This window comes from Ammospiza caudacuta, chromosome 8 (genome assembly GCF_027887145.1).
Source record: "Ammospiza caudacuta isolate bAmmCau1 chromosome 8, bAmmCau1.pri, whole genome shotgun sequence".
In the NCBI taxonomy this organism is placed as follows: domain Eukaryota; kingdom Metazoa; phylum Chordata; class Aves; order Passeriformes; family Passerellidae; genus Ammospiza; species Ammospiza caudacuta.
The window spans coordinates 11,476,685-11,494,864 of NC_080600.1; the positions used below are offsets into that span (position 1 = coordinate 11,476,685).

The 18,180-nt window shown below is 44.0% G+C and overlaps 1 protein-coding gene across 2 annotated transcripts in view; it reads right to left on the reverse strand.

The window, feature by feature from the left end:
* Positions 1 to 7,714: 7,714 nt before the first annotated feature.
* The window catches only part of PCNT (pericentrin), a 70,365-nt gene continuing 59,899 nt past the window's right edge, over positions 7,715 to 18,180 (reverse strand). For both annotated transcript variants that reach the window (XM_058809361.1, XM_058809360.1), the window contains exons 46-54: positions 16,399 to 17,115; positions 15,529 to 15,809; positions 15,174 to 15,273; positions 13,119 to 13,283; positions 12,141 to 12,376; positions 10,927 to 11,015; positions 10,048 to 10,210; positions 9,410 to 9,537; positions 7,715 to 8,091 (exon numbers count right to left, since the gene is read on the reverse strand). In XM_058809361.1, coding sequence (XP_058665344.1) covers positions 8,048 to 8,091; positions 9,410 to 9,537; positions 10,048 to 10,210; positions 10,927 to 11,015; positions 12,141 to 12,376; positions 13,119 to 13,283; positions 15,174 to 15,273; positions 15,529 to 15,809; positions 16,399 to 17,115 — 1,923 coding nt within the window. In that variant the 3' untranslated portion in view covers positions 7,715 to 8,047. The remainder of the gene's footprint in view (positions 8,092 to 9,409; positions 9,538 to 10,047; positions 10,211 to 10,926; positions 11,016 to 12,140; positions 12,377 to 13,118; positions 13,284 to 15,173; positions 15,274 to 15,528; positions 15,810 to 16,398; positions 17,116 to 18,180) is intronic.

The following is an 18,180-nucleotide window of genomic DNA, read 5'->3' on the forward strand; positions in this document are numbered from 1 at the left end:
TGCTGCACTCCTGTAGCTGAGGGGCTTTGCCTTGAGCAGAGTGTGAGATTTTGGCTGGGGGGCTGAGCTCAGCTCCTCACTGGCTCTCGGGATGGGGACAGCCTGAAGGATACCAGCCAGGTGCCCAGACCTGTGCTGGGTGTTAACATGGGAGAACAAGCTTTGAAAACTCATTCAGTCCCCAAGGGCATTTGGCAAGCCCCAGGCACTAGCACACAATTAACAGTTTCTGCTGGAGAGCCCAGAAATTAAGAAAGAAAGATGCTGCAGGTGAAGTTTCACAGACTGCCATCTGTCCCCCCAGTGACAACAGTTCTTCCCACTGATAGCCTCAGATCATATTAATTTCCAAGTATTTCCAAGACTTCCTTAACAGCAAACTACCATTTTAAAACCAGAAAAAACTTAACTCCTAAATACCATGATTTATCACAAGAAAAACATGTGCAAGTGTCTGTGGATGTCTCTTCCTCACCTGATTTCACACAAAGAAATTTAATACCACATCAATATGTTTGGTGTAACAAAAGGATCTAAAGTTTTCAGGTCTGACCACTACCTTTAGGTTTTATAAGAAAGGTGTTCTGACAAAAAAAAAAAGGTATTCTTGTATCAATTTTTCAAAAAGCCCAATCAAACTAACTACAAAAAGTATTTGCTGAACTATTGCTGGAATATTTGCAGTAGCCAAAGATGTCAGACATGAAATACCTTTACTTTTTTCAGGAAATACTTCATAGCTGGTATCTTCCACTCAGAAATTACCTGCAGTGCCTCAAAATGTGCCAAAAAAAACCCCAACCCTTGTAAAAAACCCCCCAAAACAATAAAACTTCAGAGAAAGCTTCCTTCTCATGCACACAATTTCTTCCTTTCTTAAAAGGGAAATAAAAAATTGAACTAGAAATCACATGGAGAGTGAGCTTTCAGTCCAGGCAGATGTGAACACTTGGAGGGGAAGCAGAGCAAGCAGCCCACTGACCACTCCACATGAACTGCATCCTTTGCCACTAAAGCTCAGCCAGGCTCAGGAGAAATCTGGGAGCAATGTGGCAGGAAGCAGAAAATGCTCCTCCCCAAACCAACTGAGAATAACTGAGGTTATAATTAAGATGGTAAGCTACATGAAATACTTTTCTATCTCTGAACTAATCCTACAGCCTCTTTGATGGAAGCCACTGAGAGCAGAGTTCCCCATCTGTCAATCTGTGGAGTAATAGAATAGATCTGAACTAGCAAAAAAATCCCTTCAGTCTCTTTAGTGTAGGTAATCTCTGGAGCTTCAGCTTAGCTCATAGAATCATTAGGGCTGGAAAAGACCACCAAGATCACCGAGTCCAAAGTAAGACCAATCTACAAATTCCTAGCAAACAGAAGAAAACCCAAAGCCATATATTTAATGTTTCAGGCTGCAGAAATTCAGACCAAGAAATGTTGTACCATTCACATGCTGGTCAAACACCACCTCAAAGTTGGTACAACTGTGTTTTTCCTCTCCCGGTTTTTATCTGATTTTTACTGAAAGCAAATCCAGTGCTGTGCATCCAAATGGCCAAGACTAACTGGATCCAGGTAGCAACAAGCATCAAAAATTGGCAAGAAAATTAACAAACACAGTCATATATTTTTGTTAAGTCCCTGAACCGCTGGCTGAGGACAGTGCCACCACCACCAGTCCTAGAAGACAAAGCCAACACAAGCTGACAGCAGCCTTGTTGCTACAGGAACACAGCACACAATTTTATCTTTGACTACTTCTACATATCTTGTCCTTAGGTGATCAAGTGAAGATTCTTCCTGCACAGATAACTCAGAAAAAGGAAAAAACAACTAAATTCCAAGGTGGTGTACAAGTACATTTAGGTACATAAAAATAGATACGATGCCATATCATAGAAATAGTAGAGGCTTTAAAATGCACATTAATGACTTTCCTACAGAATCTTCACTGCAGATAAGAATTTTTCAAATAACTGTTTATAACCTTAGCTCTCTTTCAGAGTAGGGAAGAAAAAACTACACCAAACCTCCAAAACAAACAAACAAACCAACCCACAAACAAGCAAAGCCCCAAACACCAGTGTTTTATAGTTACTAATAAACAACCTGGAGCTTACAGCATCCCCATCATACTCTGACACAGATCTTGCCAGTGTGATTAGGCAGCTCTGCATATTTCCATTACATCAGAAAGCTGCAGCATCTTTGAGTCTTAAGATAAGCAAGCCTAGCCCACAGATCCATCAGCTGAAACTCAGCTTAGGTGCCAGGCATGGTCTCAAAACTGCCCTTATCTCCTCAAAAGGTTGTGGGCAGATCTCTCAGTTTTCTTTACAGGACTCACAAATTTTGTTCAACAAGAAATAAATTAATGCTGCTATAACAAAGCAACACAGTAGCATCATAGTAGGGTCACTTTTTATCCTGAACTATTATTTTTCTATTTCATGAAGAATACAAACAATGTTAAGCAAGAGCTTAGGATCTTGTAAAGCTGAAGGATTCCTAACAGTGCACAAGACTGGAATTGTAGCATGAACTGGCATTCCATCCCCATCCAAAATTCTTCTCAGCTGAATGCTCTACTTGGGATTTTGAGTTATCTTTAGAAAGTGCCAATTTACTCATGTCTCCATTCTTCTCTACACCTCATCACAAGCACTTTTCCCAACTTCTGCTGTGATCATCTGAAGCACAACCAAAGGAGGAGATTAATCATCTTCCCAACTTATATTTTACAGGTGAAAATAATGTAATCAAAGAGAACAGACCTTACTCCTGCCTCATCACAACCCACAAATATTCCAATTAACAAAGTACACAGACAAACTAGAAAGGAACTTGCTGTCATATTTCTCCTTTTCTCTTTCTCCCTTCACAGTTCCTCTCAGACGATGGGAACATCCACCCAAGTACTGACCTTCTCTAACCTGAGGCATATTCAGTGTAAGAAATCTCAGACTGCTGTTCCTTCCTCTCCAAGTCAGCAAGATCTGAGCATTAATGATGGAGGGCCCCATTAAAACATCCCATACAAACATCAAGCAAAGGCAGGATATGAGCACATAACATATTACCAGATGTTGAAGAACTACTTGCAAACGTTTTCCAGTTTAGGAAACACAGAAAAGGAGTCACACCAGAGCGACCAAGAAATTCAAGCTCACATTAGCACTTTGCCCAATCACTCCATTAACCCAGCAGCGACACAGAAATCCACATTCCACATCAGACCCACAGCACCAGGACAGCGTGCAATCACTTCAGGTCTAACACACTGCAGATCCCCCTATAAAAAAAGTATTTTATCAGTTAAACAAACACACAGACAGGAACTGCAGAGCAGAGGAGCCAGCCCCAGGATATCCCTGCACGTGTCAGCAGGCACACAGGAAGAGCCACTGCACCAGCAGGGCCATGGAGCACACGGTCCCAGCTCACACACACAGGAATTCATCTGGCACATGCAACAGGCCATGCCAGGTACTGCTCCTGCCTGTGCCAGCAGGCATGCAGCAACAGGTTACACTTGGACAACAGTCACCCATCCTACACTTCTCCCCTGCACCAAAGCTTCCACACTGGAAGTGACGACAGCAGACCTGTGAATAACTCTGAATCCGTGACCTGAATCAGGCAGCACATCTTTAGGTGAATTAGCCCCAGTCGTGCCCACCTGAACGTGCTGATCTGAAAACTGCAGCATCTGAGGAGCACACCGAATGCTCCTAATCTCAAAAGCACAGGCGGTGTTAACAGGTTTTTAGCTCAAGGGTGCAGCTTGACGGTGTAACTGGGGAAAATGCAAGGGGTAACTGCTTGCAGAACATGGTGCCTCTGTCACCTCCACCCCAGCATGCCCTGCTGTGCCAAGTGCTGATACCTGCCTGTCTGCAGGACGGGCCACGCCAGAGAATCAGTATGCAAAAAATCCTTCCCCAGCTCCTTAACACAGACACCACGACTGACACCCACAGGGCTGTTATCACCACATACTGACCTGCAGGTGGCAGGGATGTCTCCTTCTGGGGGCTGAAAATCCATCACATGGTCACAGTGACCCTGTGCACTGCATATTGTCACCTCTGGGCTCATTAATGCACAGGGCTGGAGCCCCTCTGCTCTGGAGACAGGCAAGGAGAGCTGGGGGTGTTTAGGAGAAGAGAAAACTCTAAGGAGACCCTAGAGGCCCTTCCAGTGCCTGGAAGTGCTCCAAGAAAGCTGGAGGGACTTTGGACAAGGGCCTGGAGTGACAAGACAAGGGAGAATGGCTTCCCACTGACAAAAGGGCAGGGTTAGATGGGATACTGGGGAGAAATTCTTCCCTGGAAGGTGGAGAGGCCCTGGCACAGGCTGCCCAGAGCAGCCGTGGCTGCCCCATCCCTGCAAGTGCTCCAAGGCCGAGTGGGAAGGGACTTGGAACAACCTGGAATAGTGAAGGTGTCCTTGCCCACGGCAGGAGAATGCAACTGGACGAGCTTTAAGACTCCAGCCCAAACCGTTCTATAATTCGGTGGCTCTGCAAAAATGGAGCCAGCATCATCGTATTCCTGACTGCATATATAGCGAAGCACAAAAAAGTTGGAAATTACCGAAATTACATACAGAGAGAGCGATTTAAGGTTTTACCTGCAGTTAGGAACAGATATTGAAACTAAAATAAAACTGCCTTTCCAGAGTATCACTAAGTGCCCGTTCGGAGGAGTTCCTGCGGGGCCTCCACCAGGCGCCGGCCGCAGGGGCCGCGGGCGGTCGGTGCAGCCGCGGGGACGGCGCAGGCCCGCCCGCTCCCGGCTGAGGGCTCCGGCAGCAGCGGAGCCCGGGCCCGCCCAGAGCTGCACCGGGAGGCGAAGCCGCCGCCGCCGCTGTGCCCAGGCCCCCGGGCGGCAGCGCGGCCTTGCTGCCGTGCCGCGGCCATGCCCGCCCCAGAGCCGGCCCCACTCACCCTCGGACAGCTCCAGCTCCAGCTCGGCCAGGCTCTCGCGCACCTCGGGCGGCAGCGGCACGGCCTCCAGCGCGCAGCCCCCGCGCTCCGCCGCCATGGCGCGGCCGGGCGAGCAGCGAGCGGGCCCGGCGGAGCCACCGCCCAGCGCTGCCGCAGGTGGGGCCGGGGGCGGGCCGGAGGCGGGCAGCGGCGGTCCCGGGCCGGCAGGCAGGCAGGCAGGGAAGGAGGAGGTGCTGCCGGCCCCACCGCCCCGCGCAGCCGCTGCCGCAGCCCGGGACGGGGCCGGGCCGCCGGGGAGGGGCCTCAGCGCGGCCCGCCCGCTCCCGGGCCGGCGCTGCCCTGCTCGTGCTCCCTTCCTTTTCCCACCCTTCTCGTTGCCTTGGCACCTGCCGTGCTGAGGCCCCTTTCCTGTAAACACCGAAAGTGCCCTTTCCCTCCCCGCTTCTTCCTCCTGACGGAAAACAGCAACTGTGACCCAGCCTGGGCCCACCCGGTGTCCCAGGACAGAGCAGGGGCATCTTCATGGCACGGAATTCCACCGTGATAGCCTGGATGTAAAGTGGTGCCTGGGACTGTATTAAAAAAAAACAAACAGCTAGTAAGAGTGTATTTTTTAAAACCAACCACCTCTCAAAGGTCAGGAGGAAGCGTTTGGGTTGAGGCCGTATTGAGGCAGCAGCAGCTTTTCGCTGTTCAGCTGGAGGTTCCAAGGGGAGTGTGAGGCAGGGCGCCACAGCCTGATGTTCTGGCACTCCTGCAGCCTCCCAGCAGCTCGGGAAAGGCAAACCCAGGACCTTATCAGTGGTCCTGACCCCCAAACTGCTCTGCCAGTAGCAACTTCCCGAGAACTAGAAAATAAAGAAAGCTGGGGAGTAGTCTTCTGCTGGCAACTGCTTCTGTCCAAAACACTGCTCGTGTTTGGGATGATTGGAGTTTCCGATTTCTCTACTCACATTACTGAAGTTACACATCACAGGAGAGTATGCCCCATAGGGCTGCCCTTCCAGCAGCATAGACACACCACACCAGCACTAAAAAAACCATGCTGCTTCAAATGTCATCCTTTACACTGGGCAGAAACACTTCTTTCACTTACTGCTGTAATCTTCAGTCAGTATTTTAAAAGGTTCATTTTCTAGACAAACCCTTCTGCTTCCACTACCCTCCAGAAAGCTGTCTGTGGGTATCGGGGAGCTGATGGGGATGTAGCCACAGGGAACACATTACCTGTAGCTCAGATCCTACTGGGTTGGATTCCTTTGATGACATAAGTTTTAGCTTTCATATTTTCCAGATTTTGTACTGTATTATTAAATAACTTGGAGCTTCATATAAAGTGCTAGCAAGTTCTCCTCACAGTTTAGTCAGACAAAACAATCCTTTTGCAGCCCAAGAACACCATTGCAGCTTCAGGGCCAAGAAGTGTAAATAACAGCAAATTGGGGAGAGCAATCTGGGAGGATGGGACTGCATAACCTGAAGCTGTAATTGGACAGTTAACTCCAACATGTAAATGGACCAAAACTTTTATAGAAGTGTGAAAACCTGTGATCTGTCACCCATATTGGGTGTAGCCTCAGCCAGGCTCTTGTACAGCCCAAGGTGTATCCTTTGAAGGCCTGTTAATAATTCCCTGCTTTATTCCTTTAACACTGTCTAGCCCCTGTTCTAGGCAGCCTCTCAAGGCATCACTTCTGTGCAGATTTCTTTTCAAGTGTTAGGACTCTTAGAATCTGATTTTTAAAAGAAATATGATGCAGTCACTGAGCCAGCATAAACTTATTTCAAATTGGTTTGGAACTCTGGACAAGTTCAGTCACTTTTGCCAAGCTTTTACACCAAATCAAGTAAGGTTTGTTCACAGCTCTTAAATTTATGCCCAATCAGTTCAAGGGTTCTCCTATAGCTGTCAGGGCATAATAAATCTGTACATGTGCCAAGATCTATCACTAACACTTTTTTTTCCAGAGAACAAAATGGTGATATACCTGACAGATAAATATGAGTTTACCAAGACAAAGGCAGTAAAATAAGTAATAAAATGATCTCAGGTGAATGCCATGATACAATTCTCAATTTCCAGTAGAGAAAAATCTTTTAATAGGCTGCAGCAGAACAATTTGCCTCCAGAAGTGATTTCTCTCATGCTCCAAAGTTAAAAACCACAACTGCTTCAAAAGTAGAGATTTTGCATGTCCAGAGATTTAAAATATTCTGGTATTATAATTCTTCCTATGCCTTTTCTAAAGAAATATAGAAATATCACAGACAAGTCTTATTCAGCATGATACGTGGATCTCTCCCAGACATTGTGACTGGAAATGGATGTACCACCAGAGCACCTCTTTCCTCTTCTCCAACCAGCAAGTTCATGCACATTTGGAACTGCCCCCCTGAAGACAGCTACAGCACAAGATACCAGACACAGGCAGGATCACTTACATTAGATGTAGATAAGAGTTCACAGGTTTTGTTTGGTACAAAAGACTTAAAACTATGGGCCTTTTGAACTAGAAAAATGAAGCTAAAAGTGTCCAGAATAAATAGGACAGACTGAGGGAGGATTTATGTAGTGAAAAACCAGAAGAGCAAACCCTAAATTCACAGAAAGCTACCGGTATCTTTGATATTTTTTGAGAGTATTTGAGCTACTCCTTTAATTGGAATGATCCTGTAGAAATATCAAAACCTAAACAATTTTAGGAACAGCAAAAAACAAATAAATAGGTATGACTGAAATAAACAACCACACAATGTAAAATTCACTAATAAAATGCCATTTTAATAACTTTTTTTACAAGGAATCCACCTATACACTATAGAAAAATAAACACCACAGAGACTTTTTGCAGCTTACAATACAGCGATGCAGCCACACTTCAGCTGTTGACTTAATTTCACATGAGAATGTAAAACATTGTTCTTAGTGAAAACTAAGTCCCTCTTAAAGTACTAAAATATAATAAAAAGAGTCATATAAAAATCTGCTTTAAAAGCACTGCCCTTTATTCAGTTGCATGGCAGATTGCAAGTGCATCTGTTGAGTGAGGACCAACTCAGAGGAAGCAGGAACTTGCAGGACAGATTTTCTAGGTGTTCCCATCACTTTCTTAGGTTTCTCTGATGAGGTGAACCTAGCACTTGTCCTAAATTAAAAAAAAAACACAAAAAAACAACAGATCAATATTAGCAAACTGCTTGTGTTATGAAGCAACAGTGTACAATTAGCAGCATGTTATTTCCTCTAAGCACTTCATATGAGCTACACTGAAAGCAATTCCAATTTCCACGAGCCACCTAGGAGCAATACCAAACAGGATTTGAAAGCCTAAACATCTGCCAAAGCAAACCTTCATACCCTGGGAGCAGTGCTCCATCACAGGCCTGCTTTACCCCAGTGACAGCTCTGTTCTGCCACTCCTGTGGTGATTCTTTAGCTCACTGGGAGCTGGGAAATCACCTGGCTGACAGCACTGTTGTAAAGATTGCAGCATCATTCTGTAATTCTGGACATTATCATCCTGGTAATCTGGAAATGACAGAAATCATATACACTTTTCACAGAAGTGTTTATGGTGTCCCAGCTGTGCAGTCCTTATTCCACACTTGGAATGAAGCAAAACGTGTTACTTCCATAAAGGCTGACAGCTTTCAAGTCTAAAATCTGTTTATCTATCTGATCAGCCATGCACCTGCAGATTTTGGGGAAAATCCCCAAAACAAACAAACCCACAAAGTCAGAGTAATAAAGTTTCTAGGTAAAGTCCTGCAGAGAACAATGCCAAAGTTCCCAAACTCTTCAGGATTTCAGGATGATGTGATGACAGGTTGCAAGTTCCTCCTGAGGATAAGGTGTTTCTGTGCTATAACCAACATGTAATGAGAGGAGGTAATTAGACTAATTAAATGAAGTAAATCTGGTCTAGAAATTAGGTGGAACTGTTTTAAATAGCAAAGCTAAGTACCACTACAGTCCTTTGTGTGCAGTTTGATAAGTCTTAGAATGAGATGGCTGTATTTACCAGCCTCCAAATCTTTTTTTAAAATCTGTTATGAACATAAGGAAGTGATAATTAAGGGAAGCATTACAGTTTGTGCTGCAGAGAAAGCCCTGCTCAGCTATTACAACAGCTATGTTTGACTTTAAAGCAAATTAACTCCACACACAGCTTCATTTAAATTGCAATACTTGCTTGTTTAGATTTGGGAATGGGAGGAGGGGGCAGAAATCACACGAAGTTATTCCATCTTAACTCTTTTACTATGCACTTAGAGAAATGCCACACTTGGAGGAATTTTAGATACAACTTGGAAAGGTTTCCTTTTGGAGAATCAATTTGTTACCCCCCAATAATGATAATTACTCCTTAAAATGATGCTCTTTATTGGCAATGTGTAGAAAGAACCTTGTGAAAAGCAGCCCAGCCTTGCAGGAGCTGTGAGGGGTGAGAAGATGGTTCTTACCTGGCTGCAGCCCTCGCAGCCTTTGCTGAATCATCTCCAAGCGATGGATGTATTCTGTGAGTGACTGTTCAGGATCCTGAGGTGGCACAAGGGACTTGTCTGCAGCTGAACTTGGGGACTGGTGCAACCTTAGAAAGAAAACAAATTATTTTCTCCTGCTCATGCTATGCTCTCAAATATATCCAGAAGTTACATTCATACAGTCAGGAATTCTAGGCAAAGAAAACTGGAACCGTCACCACCCTTTGCATTTAAATATTTGTTTCTGGAAACAAGAGCAGCAAGAGGCATCATTTAGCCTAGCCTGGATCCACATCAGGCCTGAGCCACCACTAATCCAGTCATACTGAGCACCAGTCAGGGCTGCTGTTATTAATATCCTGTTCCATACTACACTGGTGACTTTTTAGCAGGGCTGTCACAAACAGACACATCCCATGACAGAGGAATAGGGTGGGGTACAATTCAGTCTTTTGGAAGTTCTTGCAGGTCTCAAACTCTCCAAGTCTCAAACTCTCCAAAAACATTTTGCTGAATTCCATGCAAACCAGAAGACCACCTGGCTGTTTGTGACAAACCACTCCAAGTTAAACAACCCTTACAATAACCTGAAGCATCTCCCATCTCTGCAGACTGACCTGTTGTGTGAGCGGTGGGAGGACCGCGGGGAGAGGCTCGTGAATCTTGCAGCACGGCTGGGTCTGTGGCACAGCCCTGGGTCCCTGTCCTGGGTAGGGGGAGAGCTCACAGGGCCAGCTGGGGGCTGCTGCTCCTTCAGCACTTCTGTTCTAGCACCAGAGGCTGTGGTAAATTATGAAGAGTTAAATAATATGCACTAGGAACCATTGAGAACAGGCTGTCATAAACACATCCAATAAACCCATGAAAATGACAGCAGAGTAGTAGGCTTAAGTTTGGTTTTAAATGCAGGTAACACACTTTCTACAGCTAACTGCTTTTTTATTTTTGTGGGGTTTTTTATTTTGTTTTTAATTGTAATTAACAGAATTGTGATGCTATTTTGTACTGAAGTAGAAAGTTCAGCATTTGAGGATTCAGGTTTCTTAGGAATCACACAACAGTGGGTTTATGTACAAAGGTGGTGTTGTCTTCTTTTAGAAGTATTTCCAGCAACTTAGAAACAGTGAAAATTACATAGTACCAGGTAATGAAAAAAACACTCTTTAATGTGAATATTGTTTACCACTGAAAAGACACAATGGAATTTTACACAAAGGGCAACAGCTCCCCAATATTAGGCGCTGCATTAAGATGTTTGCTGGAATTCTTACAAAGGCACTCATCAGTAACTCAAAGGAACACTCAAATGTTCCTCAAGTAACTCAAGTCCTTATTGACCTGCATCAGACCATCTATCCATCTACTCTACAGATGGATAGTGGCAAAATAAACAGATTTTCCCACTTGGGTTTTGTTTTTAAATGGAACACATCACTGAAGAAAACAAATTACAAAGAAAATTACCAAGAAAACAATGTACTTATCCAAACACATACCTGTGTTACCTCCTATACTGTGAGAAATGCTTTCACCCTGTGTGCTCTTCCTGCCAACTTTGTTCCACTTCTTCACCAAAAACTTTAACCTTGGTAAGAAAACAAATTTGTACAAGCATTAAAAATAAGCAGAAATACTTTAACTTCTAATATTATTTGTTGGTAGAGAGCTGATTAAGTGACATAAGCAATGATGGTTGTGGGAATGACAGGAGAATTCTTCAAATTCAGTTTTTGCAATGCTGGCTTATCCCATTTTACCCTGTAACCATCTTTGAACTGCTGAAAAGACTTGCTTGTTTTGGCTCTGCTCCTCATCTCCAGAGAGCTCTTCCTACCTGAGAGGAGCAGTTTGGAGGTTACTGCATGAATTTGGAGGTGCTGCAGCCTTCGCTCTTATTATGGTATTCATGTCAAAGACTCTGTGTCATCTCCTGCTGGAAACTTGCTAGTGATCATTTTAACTATGAAATTGCTCAGAAATAACCACCTGTTACATTTAAAACTGCTTTTTTTTTCATTCAATGGGCTTAATGACAGCATGTTGTCCCATGTACAGCTAGCAAAACCCATTTGATAGTGACACAGCATGATAAAATCACACCCAATGAAACACACGCTACTAGATTCCAGAGAATCATTCCTGACAGATCTCATTCTGGTACAGGACAGACTGTCCAGTGAGACCAATGAGATAAGGGTCAGCCCCAAAGGACTCCAGTTTGTAATGCTGTGCACTGGTTCTCAAATATATTGCAGCTGGATATTGCTCAAGTAGCTTTTTCATATAATTATGGAATGGTTTGGGCTGGAAGGGAATGTAAGGAACCCTACCTTGTTCCACCCTCCCAGCTGCCATGAGCTGGGACACTTTGCATCATCCCAGGCTGCTCCAAGCCCTGTCCAACCTGCCCTTGGACACTCCAAGGGATGGGGCAGCCACAGCTTCTCTGGGCAACCTCTGCCAGGCCCCACCATCCTTGCAGGGAAAAATTTCTTCCCAATATCCCAACTAAATCAACCCTCCTTCATTTTAAAGATATTTTTTACAAATCTTTAGTACAGATCAAACTCAGCTAACAAGTCATGTTTGAACCAGTTCTGGAGATTGCTTCTGCTTAATATTAATGTAGGATAAGCCACAGGAACTACCAATTTTTTAAGCTTCCAATAAAACATCACCAATAAGAGACAAGGGAGTGTTTTGGCTTTACCTGGAGATGGCAATGATGGCTCTGGCTGCACACCTGAACTTGGTGAAGGGCCTGGAGTGGGATGCAGAGAGCTGCAGGTCTGCAGAAGGATAGATTCCCATGCGGGCAATGAGAGACAGAGTTGCCTGCTCACAGTCCTGAAAGCCACCCAGCAGCAGCAAGAGGTATTTCTTCTGATAAACCAGAGCCTTTCTAAAGCTCTCTGCTCGGATGTATTTTCGATATAATCTCTGCAACTGCAGAAAAAAAGAAAAAATTTCAAAAAGTTCAGTTTTTTCACAGTTACTGATGCAAAAAACCAGCCACAAACAAGGTGTCTTCAGGTCAAGTGTCCAGACTGAGGACACAAGAGCAGCCAAAACAATTCTGTACACTGCTAAAACCCACCCAGATATGGAGTGTCAAATCTCTTGAAATCTCCTGAATGTCTTCAACCAAAATTGTGATACTCAAAACTCTAAAGCAGTTTAACTCTTCAATAAAACAAGTACACCTGCTTTAAAAAAAAAATGTAAGCCAGAACACATGGTGGGAGAGATGCCTATCAGATTTGATTACAATCAAAGTGTCAGAAAAATAAAAAGTATTTATTTAGTCAGCAGGGATTAAAAATAATGAATGTTTTCTATTTTCATGCTTAAACAAAAAATCCAAGTCTCCCTCTCATTTAAGAGAGGAAAGAAATTCCAAAAATCCAGATTACTTTTGATGCAAGTTCCTAACATTGAGAAAGTTCCAGAGAAACTTCTCTGATGAGGTACATATGGGGAAAGCTTCTAATTTAAAATAAAATATCAAGCTGTTTGTCTAGAAAATCAACCTTTTAAAATAGCAACTGAGGATGACAGCAGTAAGTGAAAGATGAATGCCATAATCTGACCAATCCCTTTTTCCCCCAGCAGATTAGTTTCAAATGTAAGCTCCTGGCTCTCCAAGCACCAGAGACCCCCCCTTTGCTGGTTATCCCCATGATTTTACCTTAGGATTGGAAGTTTCTGGTACTGGTTTGTTTTCATTTTCAGCATTGGCTTTAGCCAGCTGGGATTCTGCCTGTTTCAGCATGTTCTGCAGCATGTTCCTCTCTCGTTGCCAAGCCTCTCTTTCCAGCTCTTGAACAGGGGCAGCGTCACCTGTAGATCTCACCTAAAACAGAAACCTAAAGGAAGTGAGCCACAATGGGTTTTGCACATTGTTTTCACAATCAAACACCTCAAGCTGAGTATAACCCAAATTTATGACAAATTAAAACATAATAACAATGAGCCCAAAAACCAGCAATGGTATTCAGGTGTTGAAAGGCACAATGGGAAACTGAAATGCATGAAAAACCCTTCTGACTTTCATCTGTATCCACAGGCAGCACAGAAATAGTGAAGATGTCTGTGGACATGCAAAAACAAGTTGTGAAAAATCCTGAAAAATCCCATATTCAATTCTGAGAGTCTGTTGCCCAGAGAAGCTGTGGCTGGCCCATCCTTGGAAGTGTCCAAGGTCAGGTTGGACAGGGCTTGGAGTAACCTGGTCTAGTGAAAGGTTCCCAGCCCATGGCAGGGGGTGGAAAAAGGTTGGGCTTTAAGGTCCCTTTCAGCCCAAACCATGCTGTGATCCTGTAAAACTGAGTTTTGTGGTAAGGAATGAGACCCAGGAGTCCAGCTCCAATTCCTCATGCAAGTTCTGCCTTTGTAGCCCTGTTTGTAGCAACTACAAGTTTACTGGTCATCAGTTACATCAGAGCATGATGCAGTAGATCACAAAAGAAATAGAAGATTTTTTAAGGTAGTTGATGTTTTATCCCTTGAAATAAAATCCATACATTACAGAAGCCAGTACAAACAACTGACCCCACTTTCTCCTTGCAACTTATTTCAGTACAATCTGTAGTATCTGAAAGATTCTACATGACTCATCCATGTCCTTGACTTCTGCTGCACCACTTGGCAGCTGATTGACCAGACAGCTCCATTTGGCAGATTTTCCATGCTGACATTTTGCCAGATTCCCTGTCCAATACTCCCCCAATTTATTGCAACTCAAGGGGGAAACAGCAGAAAGTTCCTTTGGTGTCGTAAGCATGTGGTTCACTACCTAAAGGAAGGAGAAATTCAGAGAGGAGACTGAAGGAAAAGGTGATTCTGGAAAAAAAAAAAAAATCAAAGCCTGAAAAGAGAGCAGAGAGGAGGAATTGTTGGTGCGCACAGAAAAAAAAAAGCTATTGAGGTGGAGTTTTTGCTCCTAATATCTAGAAAGGCATGTGACTTTCAAGTGCTCTACTGAACACTTTTATTATTTAAAAAAATGTCAGGAAACTTGAGTTCCTTGATTTTTGTGTGGTCAACCCCTGAAGGAGGGAACTCTGCTCCAACAAGGGTTTTGTCTACAGCTGACAGCTCTAAAGGTTGGTGAGAGGAAGGCTTAACCAAAACAATCCCATGAACTTGAAGAAGAGGCAGCATCCCCCTCCTCAAGGCTGGAGATGATCCACTTGGCAACCACCTGTGTGGCTGCACAGGTAACAGAAGGAAAACATTAACTGTATTTTGTAAGCAGGTAGACACAGGGAGAGCTGCAACATGCCAAGCTTGTCACACATCAGACTTGTGAACAGAAGACACAAAAAACTTTTCACTTATCAGTCATAGATCTCTGTCTATTTCAAGAGAAAGACATAAAACTACAGTTATCTGGGGAATCAGATGGAATCTAAAAGTAATGCATTTATGTATTTTGCATCAATAGATCTGAGCTTGGTCTTGGGTAATCCCTGGGCTTGTGTAAAGTACTTGCAATACTGCAGGCCTGGGTCAGAACAGCCCTCCTGAGATGACAAACCACTGTGGTGCTTTTTGAAAAAAGTACTTGGCATTTTGGTGAAAAACAGCTGTCTCTGGATGCATCAAGCAGCTACAGCAACACATCCCAAAGCTGGTGATCCTTGGACACATTACATATCTAGGGAAAAAATGCTCTCAGAAGCAGACTCTGCAATACAACAAAACAGAGTGGAACATGAAAGTAAGTTAATATTTTCCTTACCTGAGTTGTAGCAGGAGACAAATCTGATTTTAGCTCCCTTAATGTCTGCAGTAAAGAGGCCACAGCTTCATCATTTGATGCAGACCAGTCATTAACCGTTCTGTTAGGCAGAAACACCTTTTCAGTATCAGGCTGATTTGTAAGAATGTTAACACACATTTAATTGCTTCTTCCCACTACTTGACCTTTAAAGTTCTCAGGCTTTACTTATGCAATATTTACCACACAAATTACTACAAATACACAGAGAAATTAGCAAGTTCTGTTAATTTTTAAGAATTAAAAAAGCTCTCAGCCATGACACACACAAGTTAATAAGCAGGATGGAAAGCAAAGTGCTGTTTTATGAACTCACTTATCCAGAGTTTTATGTATGAACTCATTCAGGTGCATAACCACAAAGAGCAACTGCTGCCTTATCTTCTCCAGCTGTTGCTGCTGCTGTTGCAAGTGGGGTTTTTCAGTTTGCTTTGTCACAGGCTGTGTGGCACTTCCATCTTTGCTTGAGGTACACAAGAGTTCCTCCTGACAGTTTGGAGCTGGAGGATTTCTTTCTTTTTCTCTTAATACTGCCAGCATTTCCTGCAGTTCTTTGATTCTTTGTTCATCCCTTTGGTGTTGCTGTTGCAAGTTTTGCTGTTTGAATAAAATAAGGAGTAGTTAATTGCTTGTTATATATACCCACTTATGTAAGTGTCACACACCTAATCAGCACATCCCTCTGGGTGTTCCTGAACTGCCAGACCACTTTTGGGGAAGGCTTGGAGCACTGCTTCCCAGGGCCACCAGGAAGCCATTTAATGACACTGGAGTAGCCATTGTCCCCATCCAAGGAGAAACCCAGGGTGAAACCACTAGTTTCTCAAGCCATGATTGGGATCCTAGCTCATAAAATAAGGGCAATGACATGAAAGTTAGTTTGGTTCCATCCTGCATTTAATCCCTATTTGTCCCCACCTGTGAACAACCAGCACAGGCAAAAATTTGAAGATCAACTTGGAAGATTTAAAGATCAACTTCCATCAACAACAAACCCAGACAACCCCTTGAAAATAGCTACATTTCACAAAAGCAGGACAAGAGCTCATTTAATATATTTTTCAGAATGCTTTAGCAGAAGGGAACATTCCAATCAAAGAATACCATCCAGAGGGTTAAATCCCAGTGTGTGGGGATGTAACATTTCAGTGTGTGGCTATTTCAGTGTAAGGCAGAGCATTCTCACCAGTCTCTCCTGATCTCTCTGCCAGTCCTTCTGTTTCTGTAGCTCTGTCTGTTGCTGCTGTTTCTGCTCTCTTTCTCTCTCCTCTTTCCTGTTCTTATCTTGCTCTTTAAGCAGTGTGAAGAGTGACTGCAGTTGTTCCCAGTCCACTTTGAGCTTGACCTCTCTCTCCCTCTGGGCCTCCAAGGAACGGATCACCTCTTGCTTTTGTGTCTGAAGAGACTCCAGGGTGGCTCTCAGTTTGTCACTGACCTCCCTCTCCTTCTGGGTTTCCTCACAGCACATCTGCACCTCAGCCTCCAGCTGCCTTTGGGACAGGATGGCCTTCTGGTGCATTTTCTCAATAACAGCAGCAAGCTCCATGGTTCTGCTCCTCTCCTCTTCCAGCTGGGCTTGGAGCTCTCGGACAAAGGCCTGTTCCAGCAGGGACTCCCTGTGCTGGCAGGAAGCCCCTTCCTTCACCCTCATGCTCAGCTGCTCTGTCAGAACACGCTCGTGGTTCAGGGAATCCAGGAGCTCCAAGGATCGCTTTTTCTCAGCTTCCAGGCTTTTCTGCAGCTCCCTCAGCTTGTTGTGCTCCTGGGCCAGCAGGGCTTCGCAGCGGGAGTGCTCGATCTGCAGCTCCTTGCGCAGGTTGTCTGTCACTGTCCTCTCGTGCTCCAAGGACACGGCCAGCTGGCACTTCTGCACCGACTGCACATCCAGGGCAGCCTGCAGCTCCTGGGCACAGGGGGAAAGCACATGGATTCCAGCACAAACACTCAGCTCTGGCACTGGCTGGCATTTAGCCTTTTTCAACCTCCTATTTTATCCAGAAAGATATTCAAGACTTAACTAGAGTAGTTCAGGTATTAAAAAGCTTAATTGAAAATTACAAGAAAATGCTCTTTAGCAATATGGCACCAAGCAACAAAACCAAAAATTATCATGTTAATGTATCTGCCAGTGTCACGGACATGTTTTATGAAAAATCCTTTTGCTAGGATTTTTCTCCTGAGAAGCTGAGAGGCCTCAGAAATGGAATGTAAACAATGATTATCTGCTGCTGTGGAATGCAACAGATGGATCTGTGATGGGTCTCATATGGTTGTTTTTAATTAATGGCCAATCACAGTCAGCTGTCTCAGACTCTCTGGTCAGTCACAAGATTTTATTACCATTCCATTTCTATTCCATTCAAGCCTTCTGATGAAATCCTTTCTTCTATTTTTTAGTATAGTTTTAATATATCATTGTCTTTTAATATAATATATATAATAAAATAATAAAGCAGCCTTCTGAAACATGGAGTCTAGATTCTTAACTCTTCCCTCATCCTGGGACCCTTGCAAACACCACCACATGCCAGTACATTATTTCTTCTTCAGTTAGTAAGATCCTCATTAGGAAATCACTACTTTTCACATCACTCAGTCCCATTAATAAGTAGCATCTGCAACAGCAATAACCCTCTTGTGTTAAAAAGAAAAATCTAAGCAGTCAGAGTAGATGTAAAGCTTCAGGACTTGGCAGCCCATCTCTTCAAAGCACAGAGTAGAGACTGCAAAAAATAAATCACAGAATGGTCTGGTTTGGAAAGGATGTTGAAGTTCATCTCATTCTTACCCCCTGCCACGGGCAGAGACATCTTCCACTATCCCAGGTTGCTCCAAGCCCTGGCCTGGGGAAACAGCTGCTCTGGGTAATCTGGGCGCCAGGGCCTCACCACTCTTACAGGAAAGAATTTCTTCCTTACATCTAGTCTAAATCTACTCTCTTTCTGTTTAAAATCCATCCCTAGGTCCA